The sequence below is a fragment of the Arachis ipaensis genome, chromosome B1, assembly GCF_059453495.1.
Source record: "Arachis ipaensis isolate K30076 ecotype BB chromosome B1, ASM5945349v1, whole genome shotgun sequence".
Taxonomy (NCBI): Eukaryota; Viridiplantae; Streptophyta; class Magnoliopsida; order Fabales; family Fabaceae; genus Arachis; species Arachis ipaensis.
Window position 1 is genome coordinate 142,736,885 of NC_142436.1, and position 15,868 is coordinate 142,752,752.

A 15,868-nucleotide genomic window follows, 5' to 3' on the forward strand; every position below is an offset into this window, starting at 1 on the left:
CTATTTTAATGATTGAGTATCCTCATTTTTCATCAAAACACATCCCAGAAGTGTTGACTGATTGTGGTAATTCACACCAACAAAAGAACCAAAAACCAAATTATACCTGAAGACAACAACACAGAAACAAATCATGTATACACCAAAAAAAGATATCATATACACCGAGAGCAGTTTCAAAAAACACATAAACCAAAATAGTAAATTATCTGTTTGTATTGTAAGTGGTATCGAATAAAATAACATCTCCAAAATACTCACAAGCAGCCCTGCTTCTTATATCGACCCAAAAAGGAATATTAATTGACTGATCAACCTCAAGTTCAAACTCGAAAAAGAAATTATGATTCTTCTCTTTCATTGTTAATAAGTATTTCCCAAATTTTTTTTTGCATCCTCTAGTTCCGAAACATTATGCACTTCTCTCGTAATGTAATTTTTCATATCTTTTTCAATAAAACTTAATTCACGATGACTCTGTGCTGCTGCAATAAATGATTGATATGTTTTGTTTGGTCTGATTCCAACTTTGCCGTTATTCTCAATTGTACAGCGTACAGACATGCTTAATTGTCTGTGTTGTTTAAACATCTCTGCTTGATTTGGACACATGGATGCGAATGATGCAATACAACCTTCGAAATGATCCAAACACCAATGTCCTTCAATATATGTATATAAATTCTTGCAGGACAATTTAATCCAGTTGAGGGATTTGTCTTCTGAGTTGGAGATATGTTCCATTTTCATTTTCCCTCTCTGCTACATGTAATCAATTGGTTCTTAATTTCATTTCCCTTCTTATTTGTGTTCTGAATTTTCGTAGAAAAACCTACAAGTTTAGAATAATCTTTGTAGAATTTTTCAACTTCATCAAACGTGTTAAAAGTCATCCCAACCTTTGGCACCAGCTGCTCATCAACATCCCACAGAAACTGAAAATACACCGAAAGCATTTCCAAAATAAACTAATTTATAATTCCAAATACACCGAAATTGGGAACGAAACAGATTCATCAAAATAATAATTCAGATTCAGAACTCCTACATTACATTCAAATTCAAATCATCAACCATAAACAACAATTTTCACAAATAAAAACAAAATTATTCAATTACAGAATCATAAACTACTAACGAACTACATTACTAGATTTGAACCACACCTCAGCTACTTGATTCGATTCAAAACAATAATACAATTTGTCCTGGTTCAATTGACAGTCTGAACTTGAAAATATACCGAAAGCATTTCCAAAATAAACCAATTTATAATTCCAAATACACTGAAACTAAGAATGAAACAGATTCATCAAAATAATAATTCAGATTCGGAATTCTTACATTACATTCAAATTCAAACCATCAACCATAAACAACAATCTTTACAAACAAAAACAAAATTATTCAACTACAAAATCATAAACTACTAACGAATTACATTAACTAGATTCGAACCACACCCCAGCCACTTGATTCGATTCAAAACAATAATCCAATTTCTCCTAGTTCAATTGACAGTCTGAACTTGAATCATTCATTGTCTTCGAAAACAAAATACCTGTTTAAAGCTGATTTCACTGCTTGATTTCAAAAAATTTGATCCAAATATTTAAATAAGATAAAAAGCATTGATCTTGAACGAAGAAAACGCAGAAAACAAAGAAAACATAAAGAAAAAAGAGAACGCAAAGATTAAAGAGAATGCAAAGAACGCAGAAAACGCTGAGAAAATTCGAAAAAAAAAAATGAAATTCACTTGAAAAAGACAGTTATATATATTCGCAAGTTAAGTCAAAAGTTTATTAGAGATAGTGGGGCATGGAGGTGAATTAGATTAAAATTACTTGGTTAGACTGACTTAGTTGGTTAAATGACTTAGATGTAGAGATTAATTGTATTTTTATTAGGTCATCACTTGTAGATTTTATCAATTTGGTTACTCTTAAATAATAAGAGGTTTTTGTTACGTCGTGAGCATAGCCAAGCAAGTGCAACATCCTTGCATATATAATTGCCATTATAGCTGATTTCAGCTCAATTTCCAGGTTTTTTCAAACACAAAAAACTAAGAGTCATATGACTAATGCTATATAATCAATAATCACATAATTAAACATTTGCTTTCAGAGAGCACCATGTTTTTTACAATGCTGAAAAATTACTTATTAATCATTATTTTAACGTTGTAAAAACAGTACCACCCCGTCAAAAACTCAACTAAATTGCATTAGCTTGAAAAAAAAAAGAGAATGTCAAAATATAACCAAAGACATGATCATGCACAGCAGTGCCAATCACAACTACATTTAGGGTAAGCTTTTCACATGAGATCTGACAACGTAGCGTGAGGTAGGTTGGGGTCTCTCGGTTCACACGCAGGCCTTGTATCCTTCGCAAGAGAGAGTATCCTTGGCAGTTGAATCTTTTACCTTACGGTTCTAACTCTACACGAGGAAACCAAAGAGTGGCATTTACAATAAAGCAATCAGCTATCTACAATGAAAATCACAAGCATGCACAGTAAACTAAATTCACTTACTAAACCACAAATAATCTGTTTAACTATAAAAACTAATTTTTCTTTAATCAATAATCAGCTCACAAAAAGTCATTCAATACTACTAAAATTATATCTACTTAAATAGGGACATTACATCCTATCATAAACTATGTCTGAATTTCAGGGCAAATTGCTTAACATTTCTTTCAACTTTGAACATACTTTAATCACCAACAACCAGATTAGAAAGGAAGAGACTCATCTCAAAAACTATGAAACACAAATCAAACTTCAACCAAAAACATTGTGAGTTGTGACAGATTTTTAGCAAGCGAAAAAAAGATTCATCACGTTCAAATATTCAATGCATTTTCTGATCTCATTATCCACAATTAAAAGAAAATGAGCAAAGCAGAATCAATTTACAAATACAACTACACTAGAAAATATGACTTTGCTGATTTTACAAATATGAGTAAGTTAGAGATATGACGCACATATAATCACAAAAAAACAAGCAATAGTCACAATACAAAAGTTAAAGTTCTTACTTGTAGCCAGTGAGGACCTTGGGGAGAAGTGAGAAGAGAGAGAAGGTCTTCTCAACACCCTTGGCAGGCTTGGAGAGCAACAAGTATGAAACTGGGCCAATGAGGACATGGACAATTTCAACACCAAGCTGAGCAAAAGAAAATAGATACTCAATCATAATGTTAATAATTTGATGTGCATAAACACGTGAAAAAGCTAAGAATTGTGTTTTGAACATAATGATCCACCCAAGTGGCAAGACAAGGTCCGATACAAGAATCAAGAACAATTTCCAATTCAACTTAATGAATGAATATTAAATAGAATTAAAAAATTAAAAAAAAAAAAAAGAAAAACTTACTAGTTGTTACCTCTGATGCAAACCATGTTGGAGCGAGGTATAGGACTATAGGCCACTCCAATTGCAAGCACAACAGTGGACAAGGCAAGACCACCCAGCAGCGAGGCGAGATACGGCGAGGAGCAGAGTATTAGTGACGGCTCATGGTGAGAGCAGAGAACATGCAACAGCGCAGGGCAAGGAGCAGAGAACCAGCAACGGTGCAGAGTGATCTGAAAGTGTGGTGCAGCGTCGGTAGAAGGAGGCAAGAACCCTCAGAGCCAAATGTCTCTTCTCTTTGAAAAAATGTTTATAAGCGATGGGGAACATTTTGGAAACTAAAAATATAAAGGGGCAATGTCTAATTATCAATTCTTCCGAGAATAAAACAACGGGGTTCCATTCATAAATATTTTTAGGATGGTTAACGTAACGAATCTGTGGCCAGATAATTATGGTCAATTGTTCATCTTAAACCAAACAAATCATTGTCTGACATTTATTAAATTCAAAGCACAGGTATCATGTTTTAGATCAGATACATAACTTAAAAATAAAAAGAATGACAGACTAAAACGGGGCAGAGAGTTTCAACCCTGTGTTTTCTCAAGGAGGCAAATGAACTAAGAATTCATTCATAAAAGTCAGTTTGCACTTGGAAGACTTCAATCATAAAGAAAAAAAATTCTTAGGATGGAAAAAAAGAAACGAACTTAACCATATATACTTCTGCAACACACACAAACACAAGTAACCTAGAGATAACATTTTAAACAAAATCTTTTTCAATAAAGGGCAATAATCTCCACTTTTCTACATCAAATTATAACTATACGATAGCGTGAATATGCAATGCTAACCCCACAAAAAAAGAACCGTTCTCTAAATCTGAAAAAACAACCAAACAAATCCACATCCACCCCTAGAACACAACAAGCAACGAAAATAGAGTGTAGATCAAGAAACACGCATACGCTATCAAGCCACGGTGCTCCTCGCCGCCATCCGCAAGCAGAACGATGAGACCCGTCGAAGCCCTGGTCGCCCACAGCACGAAAACCGAAGCGGCAACAATCGCCACGATCCCTCCCTGAGGCAAGAATAGCGACATGGCCGAGTAGATCACCACCGGCAACATGCAGTAACCAACCACGCTGGTGCACGTGTGAAGGTCCAAGTTACCGGCTCGACCGGCAAGCATGTTAAAAACCACGTACAAGAAGATCGAAGAGACCACGATCCAGCCAAGAATCACGCCGAATTGGATTTTCCCGGCGAGTAACTGGAAGAGGCAAAACGACATGTAGAGAAGGATCGGTCCGGATAGATCGGAATCCTTGTGGACGGTGTGGTTCACGCGGAATGGGTTCAGAACGGATCGGATCTTGCTCCAGATTTGTTCAGGGTGGATCCCGAGCTCATCGAGGAGTGGTTCCTCGTCGTCGAAGTTGGCGGAGCCGCCCACGGTGCCGGGTCCGGAGTAGATTGGGCCAGATGAGGTGGACGCTGCGGCGGAGCCTATGTCAAAGGACATGAAGGGGATGCCGGAGTTTGGCTGGAAGGGCGGCGCAGCCATGCGTCGCTGCTGGATGTTTGGACCTCCTGCGATGGGATTTCCGGCTTGTGGGAAGGCCACCGGCGGAACCTTGAACTCTTTAGCCATTGAAATTAGGGTTTTGAGAATTGCTGGCCGAAAGAAACACAAACCTTTTAGCTTTTACACAGTAATCTACACCTATGTCTTTATTCTCAGAGACTTCAGTAAAAAACTCTGGTCAATTACAACGTTAACCCCATCCTATGCTGGAGCACAATATATTTTCTTTTCTCTGTTTCTTTTTTCCTGGTAATTTAATTTTTTTTATATTTTAAATGTACTAAAAATAATTTAAAAATATTGCTAACCAATGATAGGCACTTGTTAAAATTACTAATTAGAAAAAAAAATTAAGTTTTTATTTTATTTACTATATATTTATTAAAAAATACTAATATTTTTACTAATAATAATCTTGAGATAATATTCAATTTGGTCCCTTAACTTGCATGCAAATTTCAATTTAGTCTCTAAAATTTCAATTGATTCTATTTAGTCTCCAAACTTTGCGGATGTGATTTGTGTTAGTCTTAGGATAATTTTTTACCTACAAACATTAACCCACGCTGACGTGGACAGCTGGATGTTATGTTGGACTATGTAACACGACCTCATTTTTGTTCTCACTCAAATAGTCCAAAAAAATCCTAAGTGATATCATTGAAATTTTTCTTCTTATAAGTAGTGACCAAGCGTTATTTTTTGGCTATTCGGCTATTTGAACGCCAAAACCTAAACATCATTTTACAAGTTCCAACATAGCATTTGGTTTTCCATATCAGCACTTCATTAACATTTTTGTGTCGGAAATTATCAGACTAATGTAAGTCGTGTTTGCAAAATTTAAAAACTAAAAAAGACAACTAAAACTTTAAAAATTAAATTAAGGCTCACATAATTACATACAAATTTAGAGATCAAATTGAGTATTAGTTCTGATAATCTTAAATAAATGACTTAAAATTTAATGCCTTATCTATTTTCCAAAGCAATATTTAATCTTGTGTGAACTCATGCTACTATATTCCAATTTTTGTACAAGACAGACTGAAATTCAATTCATCTTTACCAAATATAAACATATCTTGTGGACATCTATATCGTCATAATTGTTTTCCCACTTTTAGATTTTAATGCAAATTTTAAAAACATCTATTTACTAGGAATTATGTACGTTTAAGACGCAAATCAAACCATTTCGCAAGTGCAAACATGCAATGCAAGCATCACTTATATTTACACGAGCAAAGACTCAAGATTCCTCTACAATCTACATGTTTCCTTTCTTTCACTACAATGAAAGCGCCCCCATCCCACTCATAAAAAGGGGGCAAATCACTTATATAAATCAAGGGGAGAAAAAATTTACACCAATCAACCAAATAAAAAAATGGTTCATGAATCAATCAAGAGACATTTCTATATAGTTCGAATCACCCAAATTCGAACTTCAATCTCTATGTAATTCGAATCATACAGATTCGATTTACACACGCACACACCCACTAATTCGAATCAACCTGATTCGAATTACACACACAGTCAGGGTGATTCGAATTACACCCAGCACGCGTTCCAAAGTAATTCGAATTGGAATTATTCGAATTACTCAGTTTTTGGCTCTAGTAGTAATTCGAATTGGGGTGTTTCGAATTACACATGCTTCGACTATAAAAGGAGTTTGAACCAACCTCATTCGAACCACTTTTCCATTATCATACCCCACCAAATCCCACAGAAAACGACCCAGAACGACTCTAACAAAGGCTCGAGCAGGATATTCAGCCCATGGGGGATAATCCAGATAGATTATATTGTTTGGATGGAGTAGCTCATATAGTCGGGGTCATCAACGAAGATGTTAGTACGTAATCTTTTTTTTTAAAGTAGGATTAAGTAACTTATTCGTTTGTTTATATACGTTATGTTAGTGGTTTTGATGGTAAATGATGTTGGTAACATTGTATGTGACTGATTTTTTATGTTTTGTTAGTGATAGTGTATGTGGTTTTGTTAGTGGTTTTGCAAGTGGTTTTGTTAGAGATTTTGCAAGTAGTTTATGCTAGTGGTTTCGTTAGTGGTTTCGTTAGTGGTTTTACAAGTGGTTTATGTTAGTGGTTTATGTTAGTGGTTTTTGTAAGTGGTTTAATTATCTGGTGCATATATGTGCAGCCCCAGCGATGCATCTCGAGCATGCGACGGCAGCAGGGTATGCGACTGGACGAGAGGTACGTTCCGTACTTGCAGATGGTGGGATTATACCATCTTGCGAGACTGAACGAGAGATGGTTCAGATTGGATGAGCCCCTTGTGAGTGCTTTCGTCGATCGGTTTTATATATGTTATGTTAGTGGTTTTGATGGTAAATGACGTTGGTAACATTGTATGTGACTGATTTTTTATGTTTTGTTAGTGATAGTGTATGTGGTTTTGTTAGTGGTTTTGCAAGTGGTTTTGTTAGAGATTTTGCAAGTAGTTTATGCTAGTGGTTTCGTTAGTGGTTTCGTTAGTGGTTTTACAAGTGGTTTATGTTAGTGGTTTTGCAAGTGGTTTATGTTAGTGGTTTTTGTAAGTGGTTTAATTATCTGGTGCATATATGTGCAGCCCCAGCGATGCATCTCGAGCAGGCGACTGGACGAGAGGTACGTTTCGTACTTGCAGATGGCGGGATTATAACATCTTGCGAGACTGAACGAGAGATGGTTCAGATTGGATGAGCCCCTTGTGAGTGCTTTCGTCGATCGGTGGCGTCCGGAGACGCACACATTTCACATGCCGTTCGGAGAGTGCACGATCACACTGCAGGACGTGGCGTACCAGTTGAGGTTGCCGGTCGACGGACGTTATGTTAGTGGTTGCTTGACGGATTTTCAAACATACATCCAGGGTGACCGTCCAGCTTGGGTGTGGTTCCAGGAGTTGCTTGGTGTGTTACCTCCTGCGAACCAAATCCAGAAGTTTGCAATGAACTGCAGCTGGTTCCAGGAAACATTTGGAGAGTGCCCTAGGGAGCCGACGAGGAGACAGTCAGGCGCTATCCTCAAGCCTAGCCACGTAGGGTAGCCACCTAATGTGAATACGGTTGCCGGACTTGTCGGCAAACAGCTGAGTGCCTAACAGCATCATGATATAGGCCCGAGCATAGCGCCTGACTGTCTCCTCGTCGGCTCCCTCAGGGCACTCTCCAAACGTCTCCTGGAACCAGCTGCAGTTCACTGCAAACTTCTGGATTTGGTTCGCAGGAGGTAATACACCAAGCAACTCCTGGAACCACACCCAAGTTGGACGGCCATCCTGGATATATGTCTGGAAATCCGTCAAGCAACCACTGACATAACGTCCGTCGACCGGCAACCCCAACTGGTACGCCACGTCCTGCAGTGTGATCGTGCACTCCCCGAACGGCATGTGAAATGTGTGCGTCTCCGAACACCACCGCTCAACGAAAGCACTCACAAGGGGCTCATCCAATCTGAACCATCTCTCGTTCAGTCTCGCAAAATGGTATAATCCCGCCATCTACAAGTACGGAATGTACCTCTCGTCCGGTCGCATGCCCTGCTGTCGTCGCATGCTCGAGATGCATCGTTGGGGCTGCACATATAATAGACCAGATAATTAAAACCACTTACAAAATCAATTACAAAACCACTAACATAAACCACTTGCAAAACCACTAACAAAACCACTAACATAAACCACTTGCAAAACCACTAACATAAACCACTTGCAAAACCACTAACGAAACCACTAACATAAACCACTTGTAAAACCGCTAACAAAACCACTTGCAAAACCACTAACAAAATCACATACATTATCACTAACAAAACATAAAAAATCAGTCACATACAATGTTACCAACGTCATTTACCATCAAAACCACTAACATAACGTATATAAACAAACGAATAAGTTACTTAATCCTACTTTAAAAAAAAAAGATTACGTACTAACCTCTTCGTTGATGACCCTGGCTATATGAGCTACTCCATCCAAACGATATAGTCTGTCCGGATTATCCCCCATGGGCTGAATATCCTGCTCGAGCCCTTGTTGGAGTCATTCTGGGTCGTTTTCTCTGGGATTTGGTGGGGTATGATAATGGAAAAGTGGTTCGAATGAGGTTGGTTCAAACTCCTTTTATAGCCAAAGCATGAGTAATTTGAAACACCCTGATTCGAATTACTGTGTAATTCGAATCAGGATAATTCAAATTAGTGGGTGTGTGCGTGTGTGTAAATCGAATCAGTATGATTCGAATTACATGGAGATTGAAGTTCGAATTTGGGTGATTCGAACTATATAGAAATATCTTTTGGTTAATTTATGAACCAGTTTTTGATTTGGCTGATTGGTGTAAATTTTTCCTCCCCTTGGCTTATATCAGTGATTTGCCCTAAAAAAGGACACACCTTTATAATGAAATTGTACAACTATGCTCTTGCCCAAGTGGGTGTTTCACCGTCCTATCTTGTAATCTATAATCAACTTCGGTTGGGGGCTTGCAGCCTGCACTCGCCAAAAAAAAATATGCAGTTTTTGCACTTTGCAGCCACTATTCCACTCTATTGGTACATGTCATTATCACCAATTTCATCCTTTCTTTATCTATACACGTTTCAACTGTCACCTGCCCAACATGATTCATATGCAGATCAGAGGGATTAACATCAATAATCCCTTCAACTATCATCTGCATGTATACAAAGTAGACCACCAAAAAGCATTACCTCTTGTATTTTGTTTCCAGATCCAGCCAGCAACTTGTACTGATTGTCGAAAATCAATACCATGTAAACCTGCAATCAAATAAACCAAGATCCAATCATATTTTTCAGTTTTCACCAGCAACATTATATTTTTCAACTACAAAATTATAAGACAATAACTTCTTCACATGAGAGTTGATCAATCTTCCTCAACCATGTGCAGAACCCGAATTGCATGATGCATAATGCTAACTTGATGGCAAGTTCTGGCGGGTTAAAAGCAAACAATTAAATGCATATCCACATGCAGAGGTTCAAATGTGTTTTATACCTGGAAAGTTAGTGCCAAACCAAGGCTTCTGAAGAACCGGCTTTTTGAAACAGACTCGATCCCCTAAATCTTTTGTAATTCTTTGATGAGAGATTCAACTTCAGGCCACTGTCAAAAGCGAGCATGATATTATAATTAGCCATGTCAAACCATAAAACCAACCAGAAAATAGAGAGAAGTGTAGTTGATTACACTACTTTTCATAGTATTTAAAGTAACTTCTACATTCCCAGATAAAGATTGAAGGTCATTACCTCTTCATCTGTTTGAGCTCCTTCCAGTCTCCTGTCTAAGTGTCCATGCTCCCCAACTACAGACTCCAGGGAATCCATTAATGGATCGGGCTGCTGAAGGAAGGTCGCGATTTGTAAAATCTCCAAGTTTTTAAATAAAGAAAATGTTCAAAGATTAAATATTCATGTAGATATATTACCATGACTCCCTTTAACGATAAAGATATGTGCCCAAGAGCAAAGTCTAATTGCAGAACTTTTATCTCTATAACCTGGAGCAAGAAGTAGGCCTCAAAGTAAAACAGCGTAGAAAGACTATGCACATCTGGGCTACCCAACTAATGCCTCATATATTTAGAGAATGGAAAATATTTGGCTAATTCCATAGAAATAGATCATTTATAGCTTGTATTCAAAAATAATTATCCACTTTCCTAATTGTCACTGTCTTGGAGCAAAATACCTGACGAATCTTGAAGTATGATGCTGGGTTCAAAGTGGCATCCCATGATAATTCTGATTAATGAATTAGTGCAGACTCCCCTTCAAGCTACACACATGCACACACACCAAAAAAGAAAAGGTTAAACAAGGCACTTCCAATTCTCGTAGCTTTAATGAGACGACGAAATAAGATTGTCAAAATGAACGACCCATATATTAAATATAAAATTCTTTACATAGCTCTACAAAAATTCGAAAGTAAGGTATCGAAAGATCACTTGATGTTGCATCCACTCAACAACACATGCCTCATGCTAATTCAAGAACAGTTATCATAACTTAAGTAGTTACCATGAGATTTCTCTTCTCAAGTAGGTCTTCCTTCTCTATTGGTTTTAGTGAAAATATGAGCTTTCTAGATTTTTTTTCCACCGACAATAGATTCGCTCTAACTTTCTGCATATCATTGAGTATTATAAAAAGAAGGATGACATTCGAACTTCACATTTGAAAATAAATTTTGGAAAAACATCTGTAAAGTGTTCTTGTATTTTAAGCACCAAACTTGCCAAATAAACGAGGACAAGAACTTAATTTTCTCTTAGTCATAAATCCTTAACAGATCTTCCATTTTCATATCTGGAGAAAGTTTCTCTTCAACATTAGTATCATTCTCCTGATACAGAGGAGAATTGGGAGAAACATTTTTATTTTCAGCATCATAGCTTGTAATAGTGTCTAAGCTCTGCTTGTACATGGATGGATCCAATCCCTTCTTTCTTAACCATGACTCAAAAGCTAAGAACTTCCACTTGGAAACAAGATTATGGTACGGCAGGAATCCTACCAAAGAACCAAAAGATGCCTGAAATGGTGTAGTCAAATTCAGAGGCTATATACAAAGAGAAATGCATCCAATTCTAAGAAATATTACAAATGAAGATATTAAGTACTTACAATGAAGCCTTTGCTACTACAGCTTAATATTTCCACATCTACCCTATCTCCATTCCTAATCAAATCTTCTGCCGTGGTCCAATTAGCATCTTCACCCTCCTACATTAACAAATAGCATAAAGGTTCTATTCAAAAGCATCAGCATCAGATAAATAACTTATATATTCCATATAATCTAACCTGAAAATTTGAAACATCAAAAGGATTCCCTAGTTCATCATTGTTTTTTAACCTCCGGTATTCATAAAAGCATTCTCTTCAACAATATGTGAGGTTTACTTCACATGTTAGTCTAATCTATTTTGAAAATGCCTTAAAGTTAGCTGTAACTAGCATTGCAATCATAAACTGAAATATACAATTATAATGGTAATTTCACATACCTTTGCGGCTTTCCCTGTTGTGTAGCTTGCACAGACAATTCCACTTTATCAACTGAACTTAAATTTGATAGTTGACTTGAATCAGACAGCTCCTGTTGGAACTCATAATGCTGCTCCAATTCCTAATCAATCAAGCATGAAATTAATAAAGGACAAGTCGCATACTTTACTTGACTCTATATTCAAATGAATATTAGCACCTACATCATTTTTAAGCATAACATTTGAATCAGTAGACTGTTCGTCATTGTTACTCTCCGATTTATGCAGCTATTCTAATAATGTCCAGTTACCAGCTTCACCACTTGAATCTTCTGCACTCATCTTCAAATCATTTTCGTTGTCCGCACGAGTAAAAGATTCTTGGTTTGTATCTTCATCCTTGGCAAGTGGTGGTTCAGGTTTCCCCAAAAGTGACATATCTTCTCCTTCACTTGTCCATCCTGCATGTGCTGATACAAATTTGGTCTTACTCTCAACCTCGATAACACGTCCTCATCATCCTCTTTATACACGGTTGGCTTTCTCAGAATAATATTAGGACTTTAGGAGCACTACTTTTATTGAAACTCCCTGCATTACTCTGCGGTGGCTTTCTCAGAATAGTATTAGGTACACTACTTTTATTGACATTCCCTGCATTACTCTGCTGTTGGCTCGGTTTCTTAATCTCCAATGGAACTTTGTTATCACTGGATTCGAAGGTTGACCCCTTTAGCTGGAACAGGCCGCACCAAATCCAAACCATCTAATTTACTCCATGACTTCCTTTTCTTAGAACCTTCAAATGGAACTTCCTCTACCTCAACGTGTTTCCCCTTCTTCCTATTATCTGAAACAACTAGTACAACAATGAATATAATTCATCAACAAGCACATACACAGAGCAAAATTCAAGTTATTCCTTTAAAGGACCCTAACAAACAAATAGAAATAAATAGGCAAAAAGGTGAAGAATAAGGAAATTTGAGAAGAAAAAGAAAGAAACCTTGGCGAGAGTAAGCTTAGGTAGCGTTTGTTTTGAGGTACTGAGACAGAGACTGAGAGACTGAGACTCAGTATCATGTTTTTTGGTTTAGAGACTGGTACTAAATTTTTTGTCTCTGTCCCTAAAATTTCAGTATTTCAGTACCTCCAAAAAGTAGGGACACATGTGACTAAAATTTTTAGAGATAGAGACTGAAACTTTAATAATATTTTATACCTAAAATATCTTCATTTCAATTAATTAATTCCAATTTTACTTTTTGTATAAATTAAATTAGAGTTTCATTCTTGTTTCAATTTCTGTTTCACACTTTGCACCAAACAGAATATTAAAATTTATTTCAATCTTTGTCTCTTAGTCTCAGTCTCTCAGTCTCAGTCTTTCCGTCTCTATCTCTCCACCAAACGCTACCTTAGGGTCCTCTCCAAGTAAGCATCCAAACTTGAGTTCCATCAAGTCCTGGCTATTGAGCTTCGGGGGCTCTTCCTGCGAGGCAAAGACCCTTAATGAATTGGGTCTTTGATTCAAATGAAGTGTTCTTGTCACTAGTGTTGGTGTTGGTCGTCTTCTATTAGATGAAAATGAAGGCAAGGAAGGTGGGTCGTCTTCTATTGCTGGTGTTGGTATTCATTGGTGTTCCGAGATATTAAATATTTAAATGTAGATAGATAGATTGTGTTAGTGTCTTTGAGACATATAAATATATACACAAATATACAAAAATATATAGATATAAAAATACAAAAATTTTATAATATATTTGATAATAATATAAGACACATATATATAAATTAAATATCAATTTTATTTTTTGAGTCTTATGCATTGTGTCTTATGTATTAATAATTTTAAAAATAATTAGGGATAAAAAAATTAAGTTTATGTTTTATATATTGTATTTTTGTGTCTCAGTTAAAAAAAATACTAAATAAATGTATTTTGTGTATCTATATACTATATTTATTTAAATTTGTGTTTTAACAAACAAACGGTAGACATATACTATTGTGTTTAATAAGTAGTGTCCATATCTCAACAAATAAACACAACCATAAGATAAAAAGATATTAACAAAAAACATAATTTATTTTTTATTTGATTATCCTTATTAATTTTTATAATTATATTTTTTATTATTATATTTTTCTTTTTAAAATTTTTAATAAAAAAAATAAATTAAATTTTTATAATTTATTTTAATTTATCCCAAAACAAAATATAAAAATACTAATTTTTGTATCTTTATCTTTGTTGTTTTATTCTCAGTATCTTATTGTCTCATTCTCAAAATCAAACGTAGCCTTTAAAATGTTATCATAAGCATTGTAACGTGGTGTTAGAATTTTTTTCTTTCATTTACTCTTAATAATATTAGAGATGTTGAAATTCAAATGTATTAAAATTAAGTTCAGTGAAGTCACTTAGATTCATATTCTAAGTTCATGCACCATAAAATTTGAAGTTTGGTGAAATCACCTGGATTCATATTCATTGATAGCGATCCCAATCTTCTTCAAAAACAACTTGCTGATGATTTAAAGGGGAGTTATGTGTCCCATTAGTTAGTGTGCTTTTGTTTTGTTTCTTCTTTTTTGGATTTAGGTCTTGTAACTTACCAAAAAAATAATATTTTAAAATATTAGATTAAATTGATAAAAGATCTAATAATTTATATTTAATTTATAAATAATTTATTAAAATTATATTAAAAAATTATAAGTCTTTCAATATTTTAAAATTGTCCCATGATAAAATTTTACGAAATCAGCAACAAAGCCTTTGTTTCAACAAAAGTTGTTGTCGGAAGACCTTTCCCAACGAAGAAACCCTATGGACAACATCATGAAAACTTTGGTGACTTTGTCGCTTCTTCCTCTTTTCTTTTCTGCATCAGGTATCTACTTGTTTCTATTCAATTTCTCGATTTCATCCAAATTCTCAATATTCTCGTTTTTTCTCATTACACCGAATTCTCATGAATTCATTTCAGACGCGGTGCTTCTTCCGAAATCCTCCTCGGTACCATGACTCTTCTTACTCTTCTACTCTTCAAGTTGACGCAATTATTAAGTGGATTTTCATTAGTACAAGTTAATCTTCAAAGCTCTATACTTTTGCAATTTCAATTCTGTGTATTTTACAATTAACATATGATGATAATTAATGATGATGATGATTGTTTTGTTTCGATTTGTAATTTGATGAATTTTTATTTAATTTTGCATGTATGTAGAGATTCACTATACGACATTGAAATACTGGGCAACATCTGCCACCAGCTTCATGTGCTCGTGTTCCTCAATTTTATTCTATTGCACCGCACTCCTCTTCACATAAGGATTGGGGTTTAGGGTTTGGCTTGTGCTTCTTGTTCTTGCAAGCTTCGCTGTGCTTTCTGACATTTGCTTCCACCTCCTCCCAAAAAGGTGAATTGTGTATGCCCTTTCTATTTTTCATATTTTTATGAGCAATTGTTCGGACTTGAGTTTCTTTATTGTTGTTGAATTGAGTCAAACGTTATTGTTATATAAAGAAGAGAAACATTATGATTTTTTCTATTTCAATTCAGTTAAGGAAAATCGTCTTCTATGTAGACTTGCAACTTGCATTCAAGTTGTCATGGGTCCATGGTCATGGATTGGCAACAGTGATGCTAATTCAGCATTTTCTTGAAACTAACTAATCTTATAGCAAGAAGTTGATAAATTTAAACAGCTTGATAAATTCTAAAGGGGTTAACAAAAATAAGACCCCAATAATTAAGAATGGTAGATCCTCTTCACATATGTAGACTAACATGTTTTTCACTTAGTCAAATATCGTTGCAGTCCTCGTGTGAACTGTCTTTA

At 35.6% G+C, this 15,868-nt stretch overlaps 1 protein-coding gene and 1 pseudogene across 4 annotated transcripts; both read right to left on the reverse strand.

Moving 5' to 3' along the window:
* Nucleotides 1-2,088: 2,088 nt before the first annotated feature.
* On the reverse strand, nucleotides 2,089-5,170 carry LOC107637664 (uncharacterized). Of its 4 annotated transcripts, none has more exons than XM_088502016.1 (4): nucleotides 4,349-5,170; nucleotides 3,406-3,712; nucleotides 3,055-3,182; nucleotides 2,089-2,447 (listed from the first exon to the last, which is right to left on the reverse strand). In XM_088502016.1, the coding sequence occupies exons 1-2, from the start codon at nucleotides 5,035-5,037 to the stop codon at nucleotides 3,685-3,687; spliced, it is 717 nt and encodes a 238-aa protein (XP_088358142.1). In that variant the 5' UTR covers nucleotides 5,038-5,170; the 3' UTR covers nucleotides 2,089-2,447; nucleotides 3,055-3,182; nucleotides 3,406-3,684. The 4 variants fall into 4 exon arrangements, with proteins under 4 accessions (XP_088358142.1, XP_088358143.1, XP_088358141.1 ...); XM_088502017.1 differs by having other exon boundaries at nucleotides 3,396-3,665; nucleotides 4,349-5,144; XM_088502015.1 differs by having other exon boundaries at nucleotides 3,406-5,170.
* Nucleotides 5,171-9,529: 4,359 nt separating this feature from the next.
* On the reverse strand, nucleotides 9,530-12,779 carry LOC110262440 (uncharacterized; annotated as a pseudogene).
* Between the last annotated feature and the right edge of the window lie 3,089 nt (nucleotides 12,780-15,868).